At 37.3% G+C, this 23,828-nt stretch overlaps 5 protein-coding genes across 5 annotated transcripts; 3 read left to right on the forward strand and 2 right to left on the reverse strand.

Annotated features, from left to right (window-relative positions):
- Positions 1 to 10,736: 10,736 nt before the first annotated feature.
- On the forward strand, positions 10,737 to 12,634 carry CGCA056_v009165 (Non-reducing end alpha-L-arabinofuranosidase BoGH43B; the record flags this gene model as incomplete). The annotated part of the gene is made up of 5 exons (XM_037324412.1): positions 10,737 to 11,078; positions 11,132 to 11,236; positions 11,287 to 11,929; positions 11,980 to 12,293; positions 12,344 to 12,634. The coding sequence occupies 5 exons, from the start codon at positions 10,737 to 10,739 to the stop codon at positions 12,632 to 12,634; spliced, it is 1,695 nt and encodes a 564-aa protein (XP_037176615.1).
- A 165-nt stretch (positions 12,635 to 12,799) lies between these two features.
- On the reverse strand, positions 12,800 to 14,050 carry CGCA056_v009166 (uncharacterized protein; the record flags this gene model as incomplete). The annotated part of the gene is made up of 6 exons (XM_037324413.1): positions 12,800 to 12,857; positions 12,953 to 13,043; positions 13,234 to 13,394; positions 13,452 to 13,564; positions 13,623 to 13,720; positions 13,780 to 14,050. 6 exons carry the CDS (start codon positions 14,048 to 14,050, stop codon positions 12,800 to 12,802), a joined length of 792 nt encoding a protein of 263 aa, XP_037176744.1.
- Positions 14,051 to 14,601: 551 nt separating this feature from the next.
- CGCA056_v009167 (uncharacterized protein) lies at positions 14,602 to 15,117 on the forward strand (the record flags this gene model as incomplete). The annotated part of the gene is made up of 1 exon (XM_037324414.1): positions 14,602 to 15,117. One exon carries the CDS (start codon positions 14,602 to 14,604, stop codon positions 15,115 to 15,117), a length of 516 nt encoding a protein of 171 aa, XP_037176613.1.
- Positions 15,118 to 19,819: 4,702 nt separating this feature from the next.
- On the forward strand, positions 19,820 to 20,859 carry CGCA056_v009168 (uncharacterized protein; the record flags this gene model as incomplete). Its single annotated transcript, XM_037324415.1, has 2 exons — positions 19,820 to 20,711; positions 20,771 to 20,859. 2 exons carry the CDS (start codon positions 19,820 to 19,822, stop codon positions 20,857 to 20,859), a joined length of 981 nt encoding a protein of 326 aa, XP_037176618.1.
- Positions 20,860 to 21,695: 836 nt separating this feature from the next.
- On the reverse strand, positions 21,696 to 23,547 carry stcW-1 (putative sterigmatocystin biosynthesis monooxygenase stcW; the record flags this gene model as incomplete). The annotated part of the gene is made up of 2 exons (XM_037324416.1): positions 21,696 to 23,256; positions 23,336 to 23,547. The coding sequence occupies 2 exons, from the start codon at positions 23,545 to 23,547 to the stop codon at positions 21,696 to 21,698; spliced, it is 1,773 nt and encodes a 590-aa protein (XP_037176617.1).
- Between the last annotated feature and the right edge of the window lie 281 nt (positions 23,548 to 23,828).

Here is a 23,828-nt window from a genome sequence, read left to right on the forward strand (position 1 = left end):
AAACTCTTAAAGTTTAAATTATTTTTAATTAAGTATAATGAATGGTTTAAAATCTTATTGTTTATAAAGAGTTACTCTAATTAGTTTTTAAATTTAAATATTATAAAAAGACTTTTATTGAAATTATTTATTTGAATTTTGGAGGAAAAGATTTCAAGATTAATAAAATATTTATAATAATTAATAAGAGATTTAATAGTTTATAAACTTTAAATTTAACTTTAAGAAGATTTAAATCTAAAAGACTAGAATTTAAAAAATAAAAAGTTCTAAAAGTTTAAAAATATTTTTAGAGAAGTCAAAAAACTTTTCTACAAAGAATGTATTAATATAAAATAATCTTTATAGCATATTTCGTTTTTTAAAAGTTATTTAAAATTAAATTTAGATTAAATAATAAAGATTTTTCTTAATTAGGTTTAAAATTTACTATTAAAATCTAAAATAATGTTGAAATTGAAATTACCTGTTAGCAGGAATATATAGGGTTTCTATACTGTTTTCCTTTATTAGTAGAGGCCTAAAAACTACGAAGACCTAACTAAGTACCCCCTAAAAGGAGAATTTAAGTAAAACTAAATATTACTAGCGCTATAAAAAAGATGTAAAGCTAGGATTACTAATACTAGTGTAACTAGTAAAACTACACCTAATAGTTAAACAATTATTCTTATTACTATTAATCACATATTAATATAAAGAAAAGGAATAAAGTAACCATAACGTTATCTAATTAAAACAAAAACCACACTCGTATAAATTACCTATTATAGTAATTCCTACGATTAGCTAAAACAAGTAAAAACTATGTATTAGGTTAGTTACCATAAAAAGTATATATTGACGGAATAACAACTCCCTAATAGTTAATAATACAGTTATTATTGACTAAAGTTAATATTAAGTTAAGATTTGAAACCAAAACAACGGAAACTAGTAATCCGTAACAAACTAATAAACTATAACTATAATAATACTACGGATCTAGAATACCCGAATCGGATAAAACAAAGCCGTAATAATTAACTTTATAATAAGGTTTTTACAGATAGTTACCTATTATAGTAATTACCTAATTAAGTAATTATTAAACTAAGTAATAATTTACGAAGGAAAAATGTATGATATATACGGTGGATTTTTCCACTTAGAACAGATTTCGAGGAAGGAAGCAATTCAACAGTTTTATCCATTCAACTACTACTCTATCACTATTATTATTAGTATTATTTCTTTCATATTAGAAATAACTATTCATACTGGTTATAAATGGTTATTATTGAATACGAGGAATTTAATTATAATAATCAACAAAACGAAAAGTTTCCCCCTTTTATTATATTAAATAGTACCCCTACTCTTAATAACATTACCTCTATTATACACGCTTTTACAAATATAACAAAATCCTTATTAAAATTATCTAATTAAATTTTTACTAAAAGAAACTTAAGATTAACAAAGTATTTATAATAATTAATAATAGATCTAATAACTTATAAACCTTAAGTTTAACCTTAAGAGGATCTAAATCTAAAAAGCTAAAATCTAAAAATACAAAGTCTTGAAAATCCAAAAATACTTTTAAAAAAAGTCAATAAATATTTATATTATAGATTTATTAATAAAAGATAATCTTTATAATATATTTAATTTCCTCAAAGATTATACAAGAATTAAATTTGAATTTAATTAGTAAAATATCTTACTAACTAGCTTTTAAAATTACTACTAAAATCTAAAATAATATTAAGACTAAAATATTTTTAAAAAAAATAAAACATTAATTTATTAAAACCTTATAAATAAGAAACAATTTAAGCTAAAAAAGATTATAAAAGCAAAAAAGAATATTTCCAAAAATATTTTCTATTTTAATAATATAGTTATTATTATAATTATTTTACTACATATAGATTCAACTACTTTTAAAAAGTTTAAAAAAAGATTTAAATTTATTTTTAATATTATAGTTTTAAACTATATAACTAATAATTTAAGTTATTTATAAAATTATAAACTATAAACCAAATTTAAAAGAACTACTATGACAAATTAAATTCTTATAGTTTATGGAATAAATATAAAAGTTTTTAATAGAGCTTTTTATAAGCTTAGTAAAAAATAAATAAAAAATCTTATTTTTAAGAATATTCTTTATATTAAAAGATTCAAAACTAATATTATCTTAAAATTATCTCTGAAAATATAATATCTAATTCAATAAATATATTTATAAAATGTATTATAGAGAAATGAAAACTTTATTTTAGACATTTACATATATAAATAATATTTTATTTTTTAAATATAAATCTATTTCTAAGTATTCTATTTTATTTTATTATAAACTTAAGTTAATATAAATTATTTAAAAGTTATAAATATTTTTTGATTGAAAATAATAACTTTTTAAAAATAACCCTCTTATAACTTTAAACTTATATAAAGATAATATTTATCTCTAATATCTATAAGCTAAATATTTAGCTTAAAAAGTTAATTTATTTAAAATATAAAAATTGTTCTACTATTTGTATATAATAAGTTATTTTATAAAGACTATTTAAATCTAAAAATAGATATTTATATTAATATATCTCTTCAGATCTATTTATTTGTTTAAATGCTTATTTTAAAACTTTATAGTTTCTTATAATTACAGATAAATATATAGGAAAGCTTTTTAGGTTTTATTTTAGAAATAAAACTTATGATAAACCTTTCTAAATATTATGAACCTTTGAAAACTAAGTTTTTAAATAAAAGAACTATTTATATATAAAATAAAATAGAATATTAATAGATCTGTTATTTTAATTTAAACAATAACAACAAATTAATAATGAGCTTAAGAGAATAATATTAATATTAAATTTCCCTTTCTTTATATAAAAACGCTAATTAGTAAAAAAGAGAAAATAAAACAAAAGTAATTTTATAAAATATGTAAATACTAAACTTAATAAATTCTTTTCTAAGCTATAAAATAAACTAATATTTATAAACATCTCTTTATGCAATATAAATCTTTATATATTAATAAGCTGGAAATCTTCTAATAAAATTAAAAAAGAATAATTTAAAAGATATTTTAATATATAAATATTAACTTATAATATATTATAAAATCTTACAATTTAATTTTATTAAAAAGAGATAACTACATATTTATAGTTATAAAATATATTTTTTTGAAATAAAAAGAGAAAAAGAGATAGAGAGAAAAAAGTTTAAAATAGTTTTATATAGCTATATTGGATATTTTATAAAATATATACTAAAAATATACATAATTTCTATAAAATCTAAATTTTAATATTTAAGAGAGCAATTATCTTATTAAATACCATACTTAATAAAGATAAGTTCTTTTTAAAAAGAATATCAAAAAATATATAAAAGTTATAGTTATAAAAGCTATAATTAAAAAAATAGAAGAATTACTTTTAGTTTCTAATATATTTATAGACTTTAATATCTTACATAAAAATAATTTTATAATTATTTAAAAGTTTATAACATAATAATTACTATAAAATATAAAAACATAAAAGATTATATTTAAAAAATATTTAAAATAATTTTCTCACTTTTAAATAATCTTTTACATTTAATAGTTAAATATTTAAAAATACTTCCATTAAATAAACTCTAAAACCTTTTAAATAATAGAGGTTTTACAAATAATAATATTATTGTTATCTTAAAATTTAAAAAAAAGCTAAAGTTTATTAATAAAATAAAGCTTTTATGAAAAGATTTAAAAAGCGTTAGATTAATAAATATAAATAGTTTTTATAAGAATTTACTTTTTTTTAAGACTTAGTTTAATTTTAGAAATATATAAAGGAAACCTCTAAATTAAAACAAAACTATACATATATAAAGAAAATATATATTCAGATTTATTTTTATAAAATAAAAAATCTTTAGAATAAACTAAAAAATGTTTTTATTATTTATATTAATAATACTTTTAATATAGAAAATAATGATTTAATATCTAATAATTAGAAATAAAATGACTTTATCATAACTTTTATATTTAAAAAATAGAAAACTATAGAGGAAAATAAAAGGCTTTTTTTATACATTTAATAAAACAGTAAAAGTTAAATCTAATAAACCTCTAAGAAATAATATTTATCAAAAGTTACTTTTAATACCTCTTTTCAATCTTGTTTTATAAATTATTAAGATATATTATATTTCATTATTATTACTTTTAAGAATATAAAAAGAAATTAAGAAACTATTTTAATAGCTTTAAAAGTTATTTATTACTATATATTATAAAAAGCTTAAAAAGATTATTAATTTAAGATGTAGAGGCTTTTGAATTATTTAAAACTATATTTAAAACCTCTTTTTTTAAAATAAATTTTTATTTATAAGTTTAATACAAATAAATATTTTGTAAATATAAAAGCTTAAATTATTATAAGAGGGGACCTCTAACTAAGAGATTTAAAAAGAATTTATATTATAATTTTTATTTTATAAACTCCTTATATTATAATTATTATTATTATATAATCCAACTATAAAATATATTAATATAATATTATTAACATATTTTTAAATATTGAAATCTTAAAAAAAAGAATTTAGTTATTTATAAAATATTATAAAATAGTAAAGAATTTATAAGATATTAAGATTTCTCTATTAGATATATTATTAAGCTAAATAAAGTTTTATATAGATTTTAAAATATGTTTTTCTTATAATCTAAAAAGTTTAGTTCTATTTCTAAGAGATTTAGTCTATAAAGCTTAAAAAAAGTTTTTTTTTTTTAATTTTAACTGAAAAGTTCTAGTTATTTTCTATATAAGTAATCTTTTTGTTCTATTTTATGAGAATAAAAAGATAAAATTCAAAAGACTATTAGTAAAATTAAAGAGGAACATAAAATTTAAAAATAGAAAAATATTAAATAATATTTAAAAACAAAAGTTATAAAAAACTAAAAAACTTAGAAGTTTTTTTTAGTTTATAAGTTATATATTAAAGAAGTATTTAGAAGTTTAATTCATAAAGTCGTATATATTTATTAATATTTCTTTTTGAGATAGAACTTAAAAAGAATAAAGAATACATTATACTATAAAAAGTTAAAAGTTTTTAAAAAATAATTAGATTAATACTCTGTATAGTAATATTTATAAAAATAGATATTATATTTATAATAGGATTTTTATTTTATTTTCTTATAAATCTATTGTTAAAGTATTTAGCTACTATAGTATCTATTATATAATACTTATATAAAACTTAACATTTTATAATTTATTTTAGTATTTTAAAAAGTAAATTTATAAATATTTAGATCTTGTTTATAGCTATAGCTACTTTATTCATAGATAATAAAATTATAAAATAATCTTTATCAAAATGTTTTATGATATTATTTAGAAACCTCATTTAATAGAAATAACAAAAAAGATAACAGCTTTCTAGAGGTTATTTAAAAATATTAAGTTTAAACTTAATAATATACAGAATATTTATTATAATAACTAATAAATAATTAGATTTATTATAAACAAAAGAGAGAAAATAAATACTTATTTAAAATATATTAATATCTATAATATAGAGTTAAAATAGAAGTATTAAAAAGAAAGCTTTTAAGTTTTTTATATATTAATAAATAAAACATTTATTAATAGATTTATAAAAACCTTTTTATAAGTAAAGTTTAAATATTTTTATTTATTTTCAAATTTTATAGATATAATATATTTAATTGTACTATATTTATAAAAAATATAAAAAGTAAATGGGTTTCTATTATTTAATATAAAATCTAATAAAAACTATAAAAACCTAAATTAATCTTATGAAATCTAACCTTAATAAGTTTTAAACTTTAAAAAAATACCTTATAAACTAAACTAATATTATCTTATAAGATAAATTATTTTATTAAAATTTTAGTATCCTCTTAAGCTCCCTTAAAAATAATACTAATAAAGCTTATATTATTAATTAATATATAAATAGAATATATAAAAAAGTTTTTAAGAGAATTAAATATTATAAGAGGGATAAATTTTATAAAATGAGCTTTAATAAAAGCTAAGTTATATATATATTAAGCTGATTATAAAAAGCTTATATAAGGTTTAAAAAAACAATCTTTTTTAATTCAATAGAGTTCTCCCAAAAAAGAGATACGTCTTTTATAAATAGAAAATATAAAAAGTTTCTTAAAAACAATAGGTTAATAAAACCTTTTTAAAAATTAGACTTCACTCTTTTAATAAAACTTATAATAAACTTAAAAAAAGCTAAAAAATAATATTTTTAAACTTTAGAAGTAAGTTTCTAAAAGAAGAATACACGAGAAAACTTATAATATTCTTAGTAAGAAATAAATAGAAACTTATAAAACGTTTGTATTTATTACTTTTTATAAGAAAACTAACTTATAAGATTCTTTTTCTTATTTAAATAGTTAATTATATAAATCTCTTAAGGAGTAATTTTCTTAAGAAATATTTCAGACACATTCATATTCATAGTTTAAAAAGCTTAACTAAAAGATATTTTAAAAAGAGGAGTTATATAGTATTTATATTGTTTTTAAATAGAGATATTAAGAATTTTACTCTTTTATGAAATCCTCTTAGCTTTTTGTTTAGTTATTTTCAGTTTCATATTAATATTAATAAGTAAAAAAGAGAGATATCTAATTTTATAAAATGTTTTTTAATAAATTTAGTTTTCACTTTAATAGAGGGAATAAAATTATATTTCTTATAATTTTTAAATAACTCATGAACCTTAAACGCCTTATAAGTTTTCACCATACTAGTAAACTTAAGCTTATTATTATACTTAAATTTATATAACTAACTCTTAAATAAGTTATTCAGCAGAATATTTATTTTTAAAAGCTTTCTTATAAGATTAAATAGATTATAAGAGAATAAAATAAAAAAATTTATTTCTAAGGTGTAGTCTTTTTACTAAAACATTAATAGTTTTGTAAAATAGTAAACCTTAATATAAACTATATCTCTTAAAAGCTTTAATTTAAGAGGGATAATATAATAAAAACTATAAAAAGATTATTTATACTAGCTAGTTATAATATCCTTGATAAGATAATTAGATATAAAAATAATATTTATTTCTTTATAAATTACTAATAGTATATTTAATATACTAGTATTTATATATTTTACTTTTAAGAGAGTTACAATAGACATTATTAAAAAAAAAGCTATAACTATTTAAAAAAAAATTAGTTTTTAACTAGAATATAACTGTATAAAATATGTTATCTTTTTTTAATAATAGGAAGATACTGCTTCTATAATAAATTAGAATAGCTTTTTAAAACGTAATAATCTCTAGAGAGAAATTGATTTTATTTACAGAAGAGACATAATAAATTTATATTTAGCTTTATATTTTTACTATTAATAGTAAAAAAGAGGAATAAAAATACTAACTCCTAGGATATTAAAATTTAGCTATATATTTTTTATAAATAAGAGAAAAGATTTTATATTTTAATAAAACAAAACCTTTTAAATTTAATTCTACTCTTTAAGAAAAATAAGAAAAAACTTGAAAATAGTACTAAAAGAGTAAAAAACAACTACTATTGGTATTCTCTTTATTATTAATATTAAATTCAACTAATTAGACGTTTAACTTATAAAAACTATTAATATAAATAATAATAAACTCCTAAATAAGCTAATCTTTTAAGAGCTAATTACTTTAAATAAAAAAAAGCTTTTTAATAAATGCAATAATAATAATAATCTTATAAAAATAGAAATAAGATTAAATAATAAAGAATAGTTTATAAAGTTTTTAATCTTTAAAAAAGCCTCTTAAGATAATATCTCTTAAAATAAGCTAATATTAAATATTAATAAAAATATTATAATCAGAGCTTTTAATAAGCCTTTTCCATTTTCTCTTATAAAAAAAAGGAGTTTATAGAGTAACTTTTAATTATCTCTAGCTTTTAAAAAGCTATAAATAGTTAGTAAAATGTTTATAAAATAATAATTTAAATATTTGTATTTTTTATAATCTCTCTTAAGTTTAGTAATACTTTACTAAATAGCTTCTTAAATATATAAAAAGTTTTTATATTATTCTTAAGAAACATGTTTTTTTAAGTATTACTAAAAATAACTTATAAGTAGAGGTTTTAAGAAATATCTTAAATATATTTATGAGAAATAATATATAAAGCATATAAAAAGAATATATATAAAGAGATATTTTTTAGAAGTAATATAAAACTTTTTAAAATATAGCTTAAATATCATTATAAAGAAAAAAGAGAAAAATAAATAAAATAGATATTTATAATAATAAAAAGGAGATATATATAAAAAGAAGAGCTTTATATATACTTCTAGAGAAATTTTCCTCTTTTTTTATATTTATTTAGTTAACTATTTTTATTTATAAGTATAAAATATATAAATTAATATATTTTATATATGTATAAAACTAACTAAATATATTATAAATTAAAAGAGCTTATTAGGGTTTTTTTAATTATACTATAGAAAGTAAGCTTTTAAGCTGTTTTCTCTTAAAAAAGCGTTTCTAATTTTATATATATAATTAGATTTTATATAATACTTTTAGTCTACAAACGTTCTTATATATATATAAAGTATTTTTAGCTATTTTTTTTAGCTAAAGAGGTATATAATAGTTTATTTTATAATACGTTTTCTATTTTATGTAGCTCTCTTAATAAACCTTACTAAAGGAGCAGGTTATATAACTAGTATAATCTTTATAAGCTTATAATTTAAGGACGCTTAAGAGGGTAACTTCCTCTTAAGTAATATATACCTTTTTATAAACTCTTTAGTCTCCTCTAACTACCAGCTCTTAATAAGATATTATCTTTTTCTTCAGAAGTTAAAATAATAAAATTTCTTAATATTAATAATACTTTAATGATAAGAATAATATTAAGTATATTATTAAGTATGATAAAGTAATCTCCTTAGTAAAGTAATTATTTACAATCTAAATAAACTTCTTCTTTTTATATTTATTATTTAAGTTAATAAAAAGTATATTATTATTATTATTTTAATTAATAAAATATAAAAGTATAGTTTAGTTATAAAACCTTCCACTAAAGTTAGTAGTATTTTACTAGTCATAGTACTTTTATTAAAAAGTCTATAATATCTTAGCTATTACTTAATATTTTAAGTTTAGTATTATAGCTTTTTTAAATAGTTAGTTTTTTAAAAAGGGATTTTTATTATTAATAAGAGAAATATTATTAAAAAGTAAGAAAGTTAGAGAACTTAAGTAATTAGCTATTAAAGTTAAGTATTAAGTATTATTCTCTATAAATTTGTTTTTCTTTTTATTCTTCTTATTACGTGTTTTTATAAGTTATATTAAAAAACTTAATAAAAGGGTAAAATCTTAAAGTTATACTCTAAGATTAAATATAAAATCAAAAATTATTCTTTATCTCTTATATTATCTTTTTATAACTATTATTAAAAAAAATTAAAGAGAAAAAAGTTATAAAAGAGAAAAAGATATTAAGTTATGCTACTAATTATTATAGTTTTCTTATTAACTAGAAGTTATAATAATAATAGCTAAAACTATATGTAAGTAAAGTAAATAAGAATAAGAATATAATTATACTTAATATTTAGGTCTTGTATACTATAATTTAAGAAGGATACTTTTCTATACTTATAAGGTTTAACTCTTATATTTTATATATTAAGAGTCTTTATAGGTATATATATATATCTAGCTAACTTAAGTAGAAAAGCTTATAGCATTCTTAGTTATTTAAAATAAAATAATTATAAATTTAATTCTATAACTTCATATATTTAATTACTTTGTTAATAAAGTTATTAATTATATTTTTCTATTTAATTAATATTATTCTGAACTAACTTAATCTTATCATAAATGTATAAATATCTAAATAAAAATTTAAAGAGAATAGCTTCATATAAAATATAAACTTTAATAGCTTACTTATATTAAAATCTATTTACTAACTATTTAGTAAAATATTACCCCTTTTATAAAATATTCTAACTTATATTTATTAGTTAAAGTTCTTAGTTTATTAAAGGTTTAAAAGTTATAATAAGAGTTAATTTAATATATTAACTATAACTTATTTCTTTTAAATTCCTAAAAAGTAAAGATTTTACTATGAAAGTTAAAGTATTAATTAGCTAAGGTTTTACTAAGCGCTTACTAATAACCCTACTTAGTAATCCTTATATAATATAACTAGTAAATCTTACTTTAAGAGATATCAAAGAGGATAACTTTATTTTAAGTTATATATATATTCTTTTAAACTTTTTAATATTTTTAACTACTAGCTTTTAATATTATATAAATAAAAGTAGGATATTTAAACTTTAAGTATATAAGTATACTATCTTTATTAGCTTTAGTATAGGTTCTTAGACTTCCTTCTAGTTTAGCTGCTTAATAACTAGGAAGTAGTGGAGATCGCCTAGCTAGCTGGGAACGGCCTGTGATTGCTGGAGAAAATGATCCCGACTGACGAGCACCGGCTCACGATCACTAAGCATCTGGAGACCAACTCCCAGCTTAAAAGCACTATAAGCCGGATTTTCTCTGTTTGTAGGAAGCTTCTGAAAGCGACCTAAGGTCTGTCTGGTGCTGAATCGAACATCCACTGGAACAGCTTGACTCCCACTGAGAGGTGCATCACCATGGCATCCGTTGGAGATGGAGCTGTCTTTTCCAACCCCGTGATTCCGGGCTTCAATCCAGACCCGACTGTATGCGTCGTTCCAGCCACAAACTCCACTCCGACGACGTTCTTCCTGTCCACCTCAACTTTCGAGTACTTCCCTGGATGCGCCATCTACTCGTCCACAGATCTGATCAATTGGAAACATATTGGTCATGCACTTACACGCCGAAGTCAAATTGAGATGCGAACAGTTGAGCCTGGTGCAGGTAGCTGGGCAAGCACTCTGCGCTATCGGCCCAAGGAAAAGCGCTGGTACTTGGCCAATGGTCTTTTTCAGAGATATCGACCGACAAGCGACGTGAGATCCTCTGTTATCACTGGCGGCGGCTCATCTAATCCATTCATTCGCAGGAACGCATCTTCCCAAGGGGCTTCTATGTTTGGACGGACAACATCTGGGATGACAATGCCTGGTCAGACCCTGTTTACTTTGACAACCCTGGATTCGATCAGGATGTGAGTCCCAGTCCCCGACATTGGTATGTTATCTCTAACGAGGAGCCCAGCTATTCTGGGATGACGACGACAAGGTTTATCTCTCTACCACAGTGCGTATGAGCAAGCGAACGCCAGGACTGAAAATGAAAGACTTTGCAATCCACATCTCGGAGATTGACATCACTACGGGGAGGACACTCACACCCCCTCAAGTCATCCGTGAGTCTCCGCACGGAATAGCTGAAGGTTCCCACATCGTTCGCAAGGGGAGGTACTACTACCTGTTCACCGCCGAGGGCGGCACCGAAGCGGGCCACCAGGAATGGGTTTTCAGGAGTGACATCGGCCCATATGGTCCATGGGAAGGGCAAGGACAGGCTTTGTGGTACAACGGCCCCGAAGAAGAGGTACAGAGAACCGGCCACTGCGACATATTTGAGGATGGTGATGGCAGATGGTGGGCGGTGATGCTAGGTATTCGGCCCGTGAAGTACGAGGGCAAGTATATCGAGCCCCAGATGGGCCGTGAGACATTCCTCGTTCGGGTCGATTGGGTAGATGACTGGCCCATATTCAACCAGGGTCGCAATATCACTCTCCGAACTGTCGGCAGGGAGCTCGTCCAGAAAGCACCAGTGGCAAATGCAGTCGGGGTGAGATGGAGGGCGGACCTATCAAAGTCTAGCCTCGAGCTTGGTTGGTACCATAAGAGTATGTGGTGTGCATCAATCGCACTGGAGTGCCGCAGTTGACACATTTAGACACACCTATAAAGCCTTGCTACAGCCTCACTGAGCGTCCGGGGTATCTCAGGCTATTCGGAAACTGTTTCGACCTCAACAGCCCAGAGTCTCCTGCGATGTTGCTCAGGAAGCAGACGTCATATAACGAGTCGTTCAGGGCGGAGATGCTTTTCAAACCCAGCAGAGCAGGATATGAGTCTGGCATCACCATCTGGTGGAGCCAGTATTCATACGCTACCATCGGAATTGCGGCGGTGCGGGAGGATGACGGAAGCCCGGCTGTTCCGACAATTGTGACAAGAGAGCCTACAGGCAAGGTCAGCGAACTCAAGGTACAGAGTCCGGGAGCATCGACACTTGTGGCTGTTGCTGATGACTACAGGTTGGTTACCCTGTTCTTCGATCCAAGACCTCGGCATGCCCGGGACTGGACTTGGATCACCATGTGCAGCTGGCCATCGCTGCGCAGCCGACCAAATACGAGATGAGTCTTGACATCGGCGGAATCACGGCAAACATTTCGTTCAAATCTGAAGATTTGACCATATATCCTCCTGTGGGTGGAGCATTCTGCGGAGTTATGTTCGGGGTGTATTCGTGTGGTCAGAGCGAACCCGTTCTTGACCCTTCCGACTTCACGAACATTGAGATCCTGGAAGCGAAAGAACGATGAATGAAATGTAGCAAGGATGGATGGCCTGAGCCCACAGGAACTGGCTCAAACCTAGTATGGGCACTCCATGTGGAGTGAAAAATTTAACAACAGTCTACTCTCATGTCCCTTACCACGCAAATTCGAGACAATTCAACCTCTGTGGTTGAAGAGCACTTGAAATGTTCATTCAATGATCGACACTATGACCGAGGCCTCGACATCGCAACCGTTGCCGTCCGGACTGCGGCTCATTAGTCAGAACATCTGTGGTATCACTCTCACGGAAGTCCTGAACTCTAACATGCTCAGACCTCTACCATTCAGGCCTTTGCTTACCCGTGGGAATAGGGCTGCATTGACCGCCGAGCTGTCGCAGCCACATCATCCGCTTTGCCAGCCAAGCATATGAACCAGAAGCTGCTCTGAAGGAGACAAAGGGATACCCCCAATGGGCTGTCCATGTCTCCGCCATAGACCCAACCAGCGACGGTCTGCTATACACCCTCACGCGGGCCCTAGACGTGAAACGACCAGACACCTACCCAAAAAACACTCCGATCTCACCATGGCGTCCTTCATCGAGTCAGAACATTACGAGACATATCCAGGGGTGTCACCAACTCTAGTCCGGGAGGAGTTTTCGGGCAAGACGGTCTTGTTGACCGGAGGTGGCTCAGGAATCGGAACAACCATGGCCTGTTCATTCGCCGAAGCCAACGTGGGCGAGCTCATTCTCATGGGTCGAAATGAGTCTACGCTAAGGGACACCGCTGAGAACCTTGCGACGGAGTTTGTCAATCTGAGGGTATCATACCATGTGGGGAGTGTATCAAACCAGGACGACGTCGCAGCCGCCTTTTCCAAAATGGAACGGTCTCCAGACATACTGGTTAACAATGCTGGATACCTCCCGGAGCCAGATATTTTTGTCGACGCGGATTTGAAAGACTGGTGGCAGGCGTTTGAGACCAACGTCTTCGGTACAGCTGTTGTCACACAGGCTTACCTCCGACACCGCAGAGGACACAGGGCCAGAACTCCGGGTGTCATAATCAATATCAATACCAGAGCGGCGCACGATACAAGCATGCCGGGCCTGAGTGGCTATTCATCGAGCAAAGCGGCGATTCTGCGGATGGCGGAAGTCATCGCCATCGAAATACCCGCGTCAGAGGCGCGCGTCATCTCACTCCATCCCGGGGCGGTGCAGTCGGCCATGCTAACCAAGTCCAAGCTGAACAGATCACAAACTGATGTGAAGCTTGCAGCAGACTTCGTGGTATGGGCAGCCTCGGAGAAGGCTGCTTTTCTGAACGGACGATTCGTGTGGGTGAACTGGAACGTGGACGAGTTGGTCTCGTGGAAAGAGATGATTATCGAGAGGGACCTTCTGAAGACCTGTCTCAAAGAGACGTAAGGAAATGGATGGCTCATTCGAGGAAGCCGTGAATTACGGACGAGGCACGTAGCTGGGCGAAAGTGGTGATGTCGGGAGAAACTCGCTGGAGAAGGGCTGGGTGGCAAGGCTGCATAGACCACTGAGGCACCTGCGGGCAGGTGCCACCACAAGTCTAGCTACTGGAGCTGAAAATCTGATGTGCGACTTTGAATGGAATAATGGCGAGATGCTTCGCCAAGGGGACGATTGAGTGCTTGACATGGAGGAACTGCTCTGGCTGCACTGGTCGGAAGAGCCTTTTCGTTGAGGCGGCGAACGCACCGGTTTATCGGACTATCCTCGGTATGACATAAGCAGACACCTACCTAGGTAAGTGACGTCTGCGTGGGGTGACTGACGCTCAGCCCCAGTAACTCAGCCCCCTGGATGAGCCACGGCGGTCACTGCTATTGCTTGCGTGTTCATCAAAACAACGCCCGCTGTAAGAATGACTTGAAGTCGGTCGAATTCGAGAAAGCCCATTGCAAAAATCCGTTTCCACTGCCTCTACCTACCTTCGAACCCATCGCCTCCGAACTTTCCGATCATGTCTCGTTTCTCCCGCTACGACACGGACGAAGAACGGCTGCCAGACGGCATGCAGCGAGTGGGCTACGATGCCGACACGCAGATATATACATACCGTGATGCAGACGGCAGCTACTGGGAAGGTGCCCCAGGCAACGAATACGGCCAGTTGACGCAGGTATCGAACGGCGGACGACCCTCGCGCCACGAGCCCATCGACGCTGCCCTCAGGCACTACATGTGGGAGGAGGAGAGAAAGAATTGGCGACAGAGCTGGCAGCCGTTGCTCAACTTCTTCCTTATCATCGGGCTATTCCTCATGTTGCTTACCTGGTGGCTTTACCGGACGCCTTCGGAGCAGTTGCCGCAGTGTGGTGGACAGGCGGCACCGTACAAGATCCACAAAGGTGATACGTGCTGGGCTATTGCAGAGAAACATAAGATGAGCGTGGAGGATCTGATCAAGGCCAACAACAAGCTCAACTGCGACAAGCTGCAGATTGGGAGCTCAATATGTGTGCCATCGGTGATATAGATGGCGAGTATTGACTGGCGAGGATTGGATGCGCAGTGCTACAGGGTACCCGATCGGAAGAGTATGTGCATATATCTCGAGCCTTGTCTTCTCTCCTGATTCGAAATGGGTTGGATAACACAGGACGGCTCTGAGGCTGGACCTGAGATTGGCTGTCGGAGGAAAAACGACGGGTTGGGCTGAGGGCACTCGATAAATTGTGCAATTGTGAGGGATAGCAGCGGTGCTCGAAATATCCGAATGGCCGGAGTTCACGGTTGCTTCGCAAAACTTCTTTCGGCTTATGTATGGTGAAAGTGATGCTGGGATAACCATCTTGGTTGAGGCTCTAGGAGTCTGCGACTCCACTTCATATGTAAGAGAGCAAGGCATCTGGCACTTGGTGTTGACTCAACATCGCGAGAGGAGCCAAACCTGATGCCTGGCACGCCATATGGTGGCTGAAGGGGGGTTCTGCCACCTGACCCCATTCGGTGCGGGCTGGGCGACGATCCAATGCAAGCTTCCCGGAGGTACCGGCACATACCCGGGCCCACTCTCTATTACTTCCATCCATTGGTTAAAGTACCACTCCATGCTGCGTCCAACCGATATGTGTACGAATACTTTGGTTGGGTAATTAGAAAACAAAAGTGGCAGGTCAGGTAGGGGAAGAATCGTTTAATGAACTGATGTTTGCGGTCGCCATCAAAAGTCACCGCCGCAGACCCTCCCTCATTGCGCGAATCTGTTCCCGGGAATTGGAGGCACGTCCTCAGCATCAAAGTGCACAAGCTGGGGCTGCGTCTTGCTTTCCGATTGATTGTGAGTCCACGTTGTCAGCATCACTGACACGACCAGGCGGGTGGACCCTGAGGGGGGCGGGAGGCGCGGTGCCCAGTGTCTCCCGCTGTGCCGCTGCACCCAGCTGTGGTGCGGGCGCGGGTATCGGGACCACTGGGGGGCGCGCTGGGGATCCTGTGCGCCTTCGAGGTTTAGCGCTGTTTTCCCCGGAATTACAGCGTCTGGGGAAGTGGGTTTCAGGCGGGTCCCCTGTTGCTAATCGCCCCACAGTGGTCGTGTGTTGGCGCCGCCGTGCCTTCTCCCTGCCCGTCTTTGTTTCCATTGGCTGCAGCCGGCTCACCTCAGCACACCGACACCTTCAGAGTCCAGAGGAAGCGGCATTGGATGTCATTCATGCAATTGAAAGACTGTTTTCAGCACGTTGCCTCGGACCTTCCTGGCCTGGATGGTTCGTGTGGGGTGGCCTCCTGCTGAGTGTGCATTTCCTGCGGGCGCTTTGCACTTTAGGGAGACACATCAGGGTCCCCTCGGTTGTGTTTGTTTCCATTCTAACAGTCGACCCGTCTATCTATTTCTACTTACCTACCTTACCTATCTAGGGAGACGGGTCGAATCCGAGCTCGAACGAGAACCCACGGCAATGGCCAGTTTGGACAACATTCTGGTGTTCCAGAGGTGGCATGTTCGCTGAACCACCGCCAGGAGGTACACGCCGGTCAACGGTATCCGAATCGCTATGGACCAGGCCATGCTTGCGTCACTGATCTGCCCACACTCATGTCTGTAGCGTTGCACCAGGCGACTGACCTGCCCCTACACAAGCGCAGACAAAGGCATCGCCCCTGGTTTGCTTTTCGACTGGGTGTGCGTGCGTCTCCTCGCTCTGCTTGGTTTCTCTCGTTTGGACTCAACGTACTCTCCTTGCCCCTCTTCCCCTCGCCTCCTCGTTGGCCTGCGACGTATGGCTGGCTGTCCGCGTGATGATCTGGCTTACCCCGCACGCTCAGGACGGGTAGATGTCGAGGCGCTGCCCCTGAATCCAAGATTCCTTTAAGAGGACGCCATCTGCCTCACAGCATCTGCCCTTGGGGTTTCGCTGTGCGACATTGTCTTCATCCATCTAATCATCTCATCCATCTTTCAGACACATTCAACCGCTGCATCCATTAACTTCAAGAAACGCATCAACCAACGCTGAGCCAACTGCAACGCTTAAGAGACCCCAACCTCTTTCCATCAGCCGTAGTACTTGGGCGCCTATTATTATTATCCTTCTTACGCGTGACACATTGAAAGGTACGAACAGCGTGGCTTTCCTTGGTGCATCCCTTGACTCTACATCGTCGACTTTGTCACCCACTACCCGTCATACACTGTACCAATACCACCGTATCCTTCTGGCTTGTTGTTAATTCGACTTCATTTCCTGCAGATTTCACAATGGCTCCGCGTATCCCTGCCGCAAAGTCCACCGAGACTCTCTGCTACGGTGTCGCCACTGTCGGTGCCTTTCTCCCCATCTACCTCATGCTACCCGGCGCCGAGCAGCGTCTCGCCATGCAGACGACAAAGTGGGCTCCTCGCTGGGAGCGAAACATCTCGTACTTCACCCCGGCTGCTGAGAGGGGCATCAAGCGTGTTGAACCCCCTGTCTCCCGCATCGTTAAGCGCATCGATGACAGGCTACCTCTCGAGAAGATGGCCAAGGGCATTGACAAGCGCATCAAGAATGGCATCGAGCGCTTTAATAGCACCAAGTAGGAATCTAAACATATTGGTGAAGGGGTAGCCACGCAGAAGTCAAACCAAAGAATGTCTGCATATTTGCATGTGGGGAAAGGAACAGCAGAGACACCGGCGAGGGGTAGGACGATACCACATCTGGCTCTAGAGATACAAGGATGCATTAGAGATCTCATTAAAATCTCGGCAACAAGTAGAGAAACAAACAAAAAGATGGTCAAACACTCACCCGCTTTCTCTTGTCTGGTTTCGCAGAGTGCCCGGCGTAATCGGATTAAATTGACGGCAACGCCCAGTTCAACCGCATACTGTATGCCGCCGTAGGGAGCCGTAGTTTCATGGATTGACTGTGGGCATGGATACTTGCATTTCACTGCTACATCAATCTGCAGATGATCAGGCCATGATGAACAACTTGGACGGAGGGTGTCTCACTTACCCGAGCGGGGTTTCCCTTGATCCCCAATTATTTTCCTCCTCCACCGCGCCATTGCTCGAAGGTTGGCACTGCATTGTTGTCGGTAAAGGAGAGGAAAACAATGCGGTAATTATACAAGGGAATATGCAGCACCCAATTGGGCCGTTTGCAATTACGCAGACTCTCAAGCGAACTGCCATCGCATCCTGGTGGCACCATCCTCAGCTCGACGGCATGCGTCCAGGCCGTTCGGTACTGCAAAAGTCTCTCGACAATTGCCATGCAACACCTTGAGGGATGACCAGATCGACGTGATCTCGTTTCATTTATGACCCCGGCCTCCCGCTGCCGTTTCGTTGCAACTCTTTGGCAATACTGGGCCTGTACGCACTTGCATATAGGGTCAAATCCCCAAAGAGACGTCAGAAGCCCTGGTGCTCGATTCTGAACGCGCAATGGCGCCCTCGTGGAGACGCTGAAAGCAGTTGTTCACCCCCGGCCGATGATACGGCATCTCCGTAGGTAGAAACTGTTGTGCCTGAGTTGGGCGATCGCGGTATAAATCGCTTTTGCCGTCTTGCTTTCAAATTTCGGAATTGCCAAAGCCCAAGCAGTGTGCCTAGTCGAGGGCCAATCGAAACATCGATGAGCGATGGCCACTCGCGGCGTCGCCTAGACAGCCTATAAGGCCCACAAGAGGTATAAAAAGCCACTTGAATTCTGCTCAGGCAAGCACTGCTGGTGCTGGTCTTTGACCGAGATGTAGTAGAGAGATGCTGAGTAATGCCAGACTTCCGCGGTCACCGTCAGCCCATGTACCGAGCAAGTCGTGAGCATCTCTCAATCATCATGACAAGATCCCTCACCAACTAGGTTATTGAGGCTCTGCACCTTTGCAAGTCAGTATACCTAAGGCGCGAAGCGGCGCGAAACGGAGAATCTACCCAGTACCAACCTTTGTGCCACCACTTGCCGGCAGGTACCGTCAACTGGTCGAAAAGCATTCCGCACTGGACTGGGCCCGACGAGGGTGAGCGGGAAAAGCCTCAGAAACATGACCTTGCCAGCTAATATCAAATAACGTTCCGGTAGCCAGCCCCCTTGTATGGGACTTATGACGTTCCCAGCCATGCATCGTGGAGGACCTGCTGGAGATGCTAAGAGAGAGAACCAGACTCCCACGTCGGCAGCACATGCGATTGCCTTGGCTGTTTCTTTGTTGCAAAATGCCCACAGCTGTACGTGCTCGTGTATATGCTCGTCCAGCATGTGGTTATCTGAGCTTTGGAGGAGACCCCCAACTAGGATAGCACGTCGTTGACATTGACTTCCTCAAGCGTAGAAGCCTTGAAAGCTCGTGACGGAAAAACCTGATCCACCTAGGTGAGGTACTGCTGTCCAGTGTGCGATAAGCACGGCACCACCTGGCGCCAGCTGTGTCCAAGGATCTAGGTGTCCATTTTGATGTCAGCGACATTTCTGGCTTGTCGACAATCTCCAATGCATGAACCATCACGACGCGAACGCGCTCTTTCCCGAGCTAGAGTCGCATTCTGCGCCCATAATGCAGATCTGTTGACGGTGCAATTCAATTGACGGCACCACATCCCTGTCCAATCTTCTTCGTAGAGCGAGATGACTATTCGGGACCGAATGCGAGGAGAAAAATTGTCGAGCTACACCACACCAACCGCGCTTTGAAACGAAACATCGCCGGCAACCTTGAAATCTTTCAGCTATTGTAACGAGATTCTCACCATGGCTTTAACGACTCTCTCTCGATCGCTCACGAGCACCACCTGGCGTGTTTTTGCTGGTCAGTCGACGGTGACCCCGCGTCGCGCGGGGCTCCTAGCGGAACGATGCTATACGACTCGCGCAAAGACAGCCACGACTTCCAGGACCGCGACTGTCGCTGTCCCGAAGACCACCGCGGCTGCAGCGGCAGCCAAGAAGACGACGACGACAACGAAAAAAAGTGTCAGCACTGCGGCTGCCGCGACGAAGAAGCCCATTACCACAGTCGCCGCGGCCTCTAAGACAAGCGCTGCTGCTGCGGCGCTCAAGACCGCCACGTCCACGAGCACAGCTGCGAAAGCCACGAAGATTGTGAAGAAGACGACTGCACCCGCTGCCAACCTGACTACGAAGACGGCGACGAGGACGGCGGCGAAGACTACGACTTCAACATCCGCGACTGCGCCCAAGAAGGCGACTGCCGCGAAAACAGCCACCGCTGCGAAGGTCATTACCTCGAAGCCTGCCGCCGTTACAACAAAGCCCCAGATCGCCACGTCTGTGGCCGCTGCAGCAACATTGGTTAAGACACCTGCTACGACACCCTCGGCCCCTACAACGGCGGCACCTATCGCAAACCCCACCGTTCCGTCCGCGTCAACCATGTCTAAGGCTGCCCCGACAACAATTCCCACGCCGGTCGCGCACAAGATTACGCCCACAATTGCCCCTGCGCGGCCTGAAGCTCGTCAGACCACTCTGCCCTCTTCCGCGGCGACGGAAGCCCCCAAAACACCGGCTCCAGGCAGCAAAGAATACCGTAAAGCGTACGGCTCGGCGGCGAGGAAGTGGACCGCTGCCATGGTCGCCATGCCCATCCTTCTCGTCACTTCATACTTCCTCTTCGATAGGCGTTAGTGTTATCCCTTTTCCAGCTAAGGAATGCCAGGTTATTGACTGACGTTGATGTAGTTGCTCTGGGGCACGAACCCAAAGTAATGCCGGATTTTGACAAAGCGAAGAAGCAGAACGCAGAACAGGCGGAAGCTGAGACGGCCTAGAATCCAGCTCAATTATAATGGTCTTGATAAATACCCACTACCACCTCACCTCTCCGACCAGATGGCCTCTTCTGCGACTCCGCCTCGACTCCATACGATGTATGTATCTCTTGGTCGCCTATGTTCTGATTCCCCAAGCCTGTGACCCCCCCTGGCAGCTCGATGAGGCGAAATTTCGTGGCAGTTTGACTGCCGACCCATCCACTGCGTGTGTCCCGGCGATCATGCTTGGGTGTTCGTCTGTGAGGTTGGCTCAATACGTCGAATGAACCATTTCCCTTTTCTTCCAACTACCAAGAATTCTTAAGTGCAAGGTGGACGGCCAACCCCATGAGAGCAACAACGCATACGCCACCGACAACTATACCAGCAACGGCTCCTCCGCTGACGTACCCTGTGTTTGGCGTGCTGGTTTTCTCTGCAAACACCCCAGCGCCCAACAAACTCCATACCAACAGCAGTGGCAAGATTGTGCTGACCATGATGTCTTCTGGAGCTCGGGAATTGTGAAAGTGATGTCTAAGGCTTCTGTGTCCGCACTTGTGGTCGTTTGTGTGTGGCTTTATAAGAGCGGTGACGAGACCGTTGCTGTTTTCTGATTCACGACGTGCAGTAAGCATCAGACGAGCCCCTCGTTGACTGTCAAGACATACCTGGGAAGTCACCGCCTTTGATTCATCACCCAGTGAACGTCACGATTAAGGTGAAGGAAAGAAGCAGATTGTTGCAATGTCTGATGCATAAACAGAACGCTATGTAAGTTGCTCACTTACAGCTAGTATTGTGTCATCGCTGAAATTGCTTAGAAGCAGTAGTTCTCTCCGACACAACATCCATCATAGGCGGGCCATCTCTTTAGCCGGCCCAGGCTCAGCGTCCTCCGGCTTGCCACTGAAAGAAACAAGACTTCTACCCTTAACCGATCCGCTCCTAGTCAGAATCTTTCGCTTTCCGGCGGTGGTCAGAGGTGGGTCATCATCCTTGTCCCTGATGTAGTATGCCCAGTCCGAGGTGTCATCAAGCTCCGTCTGAGAGTACCCATTGCCCAACCACGAAAAGCGATTGCCGGCGTACTTCACGTCGAGGTCGTCAAATCGAACTTCCTTGATAGCTTCAATGTAATGAAGTGTCGAGCCGGGCCACAACGCCACAACAGGCCCATCGGCCCGCGGCTTGTACCACGAACGGCACGGGTCTGCCCATACCGTCTTGGTCATGAACCACTCCTTGTACTCGACAAAGTCCCGCACAGCCTCCTCCTTCGCAGCGAACTCGACAATGTTGTTCGTCTGGTACCGATCCACAATCTTGAGCATCCAGTCGGCCTGTGCCTCTATTGCGGACAGGACGGGGCCGTTGCCTATGGGGCAGTTGGGGCCAAGCATATGGAAGTAATTGGGGAAGCCAGACGCGGCCATTCCAAAATACGATTCCGGATTGACGGCCCATTTATCTTGGAGGTTCTCACCCGATGGAGCGACAACGGGGAAGCGCGGCTTGAAGGATGTATCGAAACCGGTGGCGCAAATGAGGATGTCTACAGGGTATTCTTGGCCGTCGTCACTGACGCACCCGCGCTCAGTTACCTCGGTGATCTCGCCGTATACCACTTCGACATTGGGCTTTGTGAGAGACTCAAGGTAGTTCACACCAGGGGTGAGACGGCGGCAGCCAACGCTCCACTCGGGGATGAGTTTGTCTTCGAGGTAGGGGCTGTTGAGCTTTTCCTTCATCTGCTGAAGCATGTAGGCGTGCGTCTCCTGATTGATCTTATTGTTCTTCAGAAAGATCCCGAACTGCCCGTTGAGGCCAGATTCAATGTTTTTGCGATATTCCATCAACGCTCCACGCTTCTCGCGGAAATCTTTCAGCTCCTCGGGGCTGAACTGGTGCTGCTCGAGTCCTTGGACAGGAGACACCCACGTCGGTTCGCGAATGAAGGTCGTCACCTTGTGACACTTGTCGCGTATTGCGGGCAGTACCTGAATACCCGAGGATCCATTGCCGATGAGGCCGACATGCTTGCCTTCCAAGGAGACGGAGTCATCCCAATTGGCTGTGTGCAGGAGGGTGCCTTTGTACTTGTCGAGTCCAGGGATGGCAGGCCACTTCCAGTTGTTCAGGATGCCGCCAGCATTGACGAGGATGTCGCAATGGTCGATGATAGTGGTGCCCGTCTGCGTATCCTTCACGTGGACATCATAGCCCCCTTCCTTGGGGTTCCAAAATGCCCCTACTACTTGGTGCTGCAGCTTGATATACTGGTACAGCGAGTACTTCCTTGCAAAGCTCTCGAAATACTCTCGAATCTCTGGCGCCGGCGGGTATACGGCTGACCAGTCCAGCTTAGGCTCGAAACTCCAGGTGTAATTGTGCGAAGGTACATCGCAGGCACAGCTGGGGAACGTCCAGAGTTAGTTGATACGTCAAAAGGCGATGATGAGAGTTGCCAAACCCTGGATATCTGTTTTCAAACCATGTGCCACTGACTGCCTGGTTCTTTTCGTAGCATACTAAGGAGTAGTTGTGGAAGTGTTTCTGCAGCTTGTACGCCATCAACAAGCCGGAGGCGCCGGCGCCCACGCAAATTACCCGAACATGGCGTTCGCTATGAATGGGCGCCGATAGCCGTCTGGTCGCATCCCGATCTCCGGGTTGCGCGGTCTGAGGGAGCAAGAAGTCTCCCATGGTTGAACCACCTTTCGGCGAGTGAGCGTGACGGGAGTCGACAAAACGGAAGATGCCAAGGCGAACGAAAACTGACAGAAGTCAAAGAAAGAAGTTTGATGGATCGGAGCATGGTCTGTCAAAGGACGGCGAGACTAAAGGGTTAGCTGGATGGTTGCTGATATAGGTCATCTGGGAGGTTCGGCATCGCATATCCCAACGTCATGACCGATGATTGCACAACATTTTCCGGCAGAGAACGCAATAAAGCCAGTGGTATCTGGAAGAGTAGCATTCTCGGC

This window comes from Colletotrichum aenigma, assembly GCF_013390185.1.
Source record: "Colletotrichum aenigma strain Cg56 chromosome Unknown KSG_Cg56_contig06, whole genome shotgun sequence".
Classification (NCBI taxonomy): Eukaryota; Fungi; Ascomycota; class Sordariomycetes; order Glomerellales; family Glomerellaceae; genus Colletotrichum; species Colletotrichum aenigma.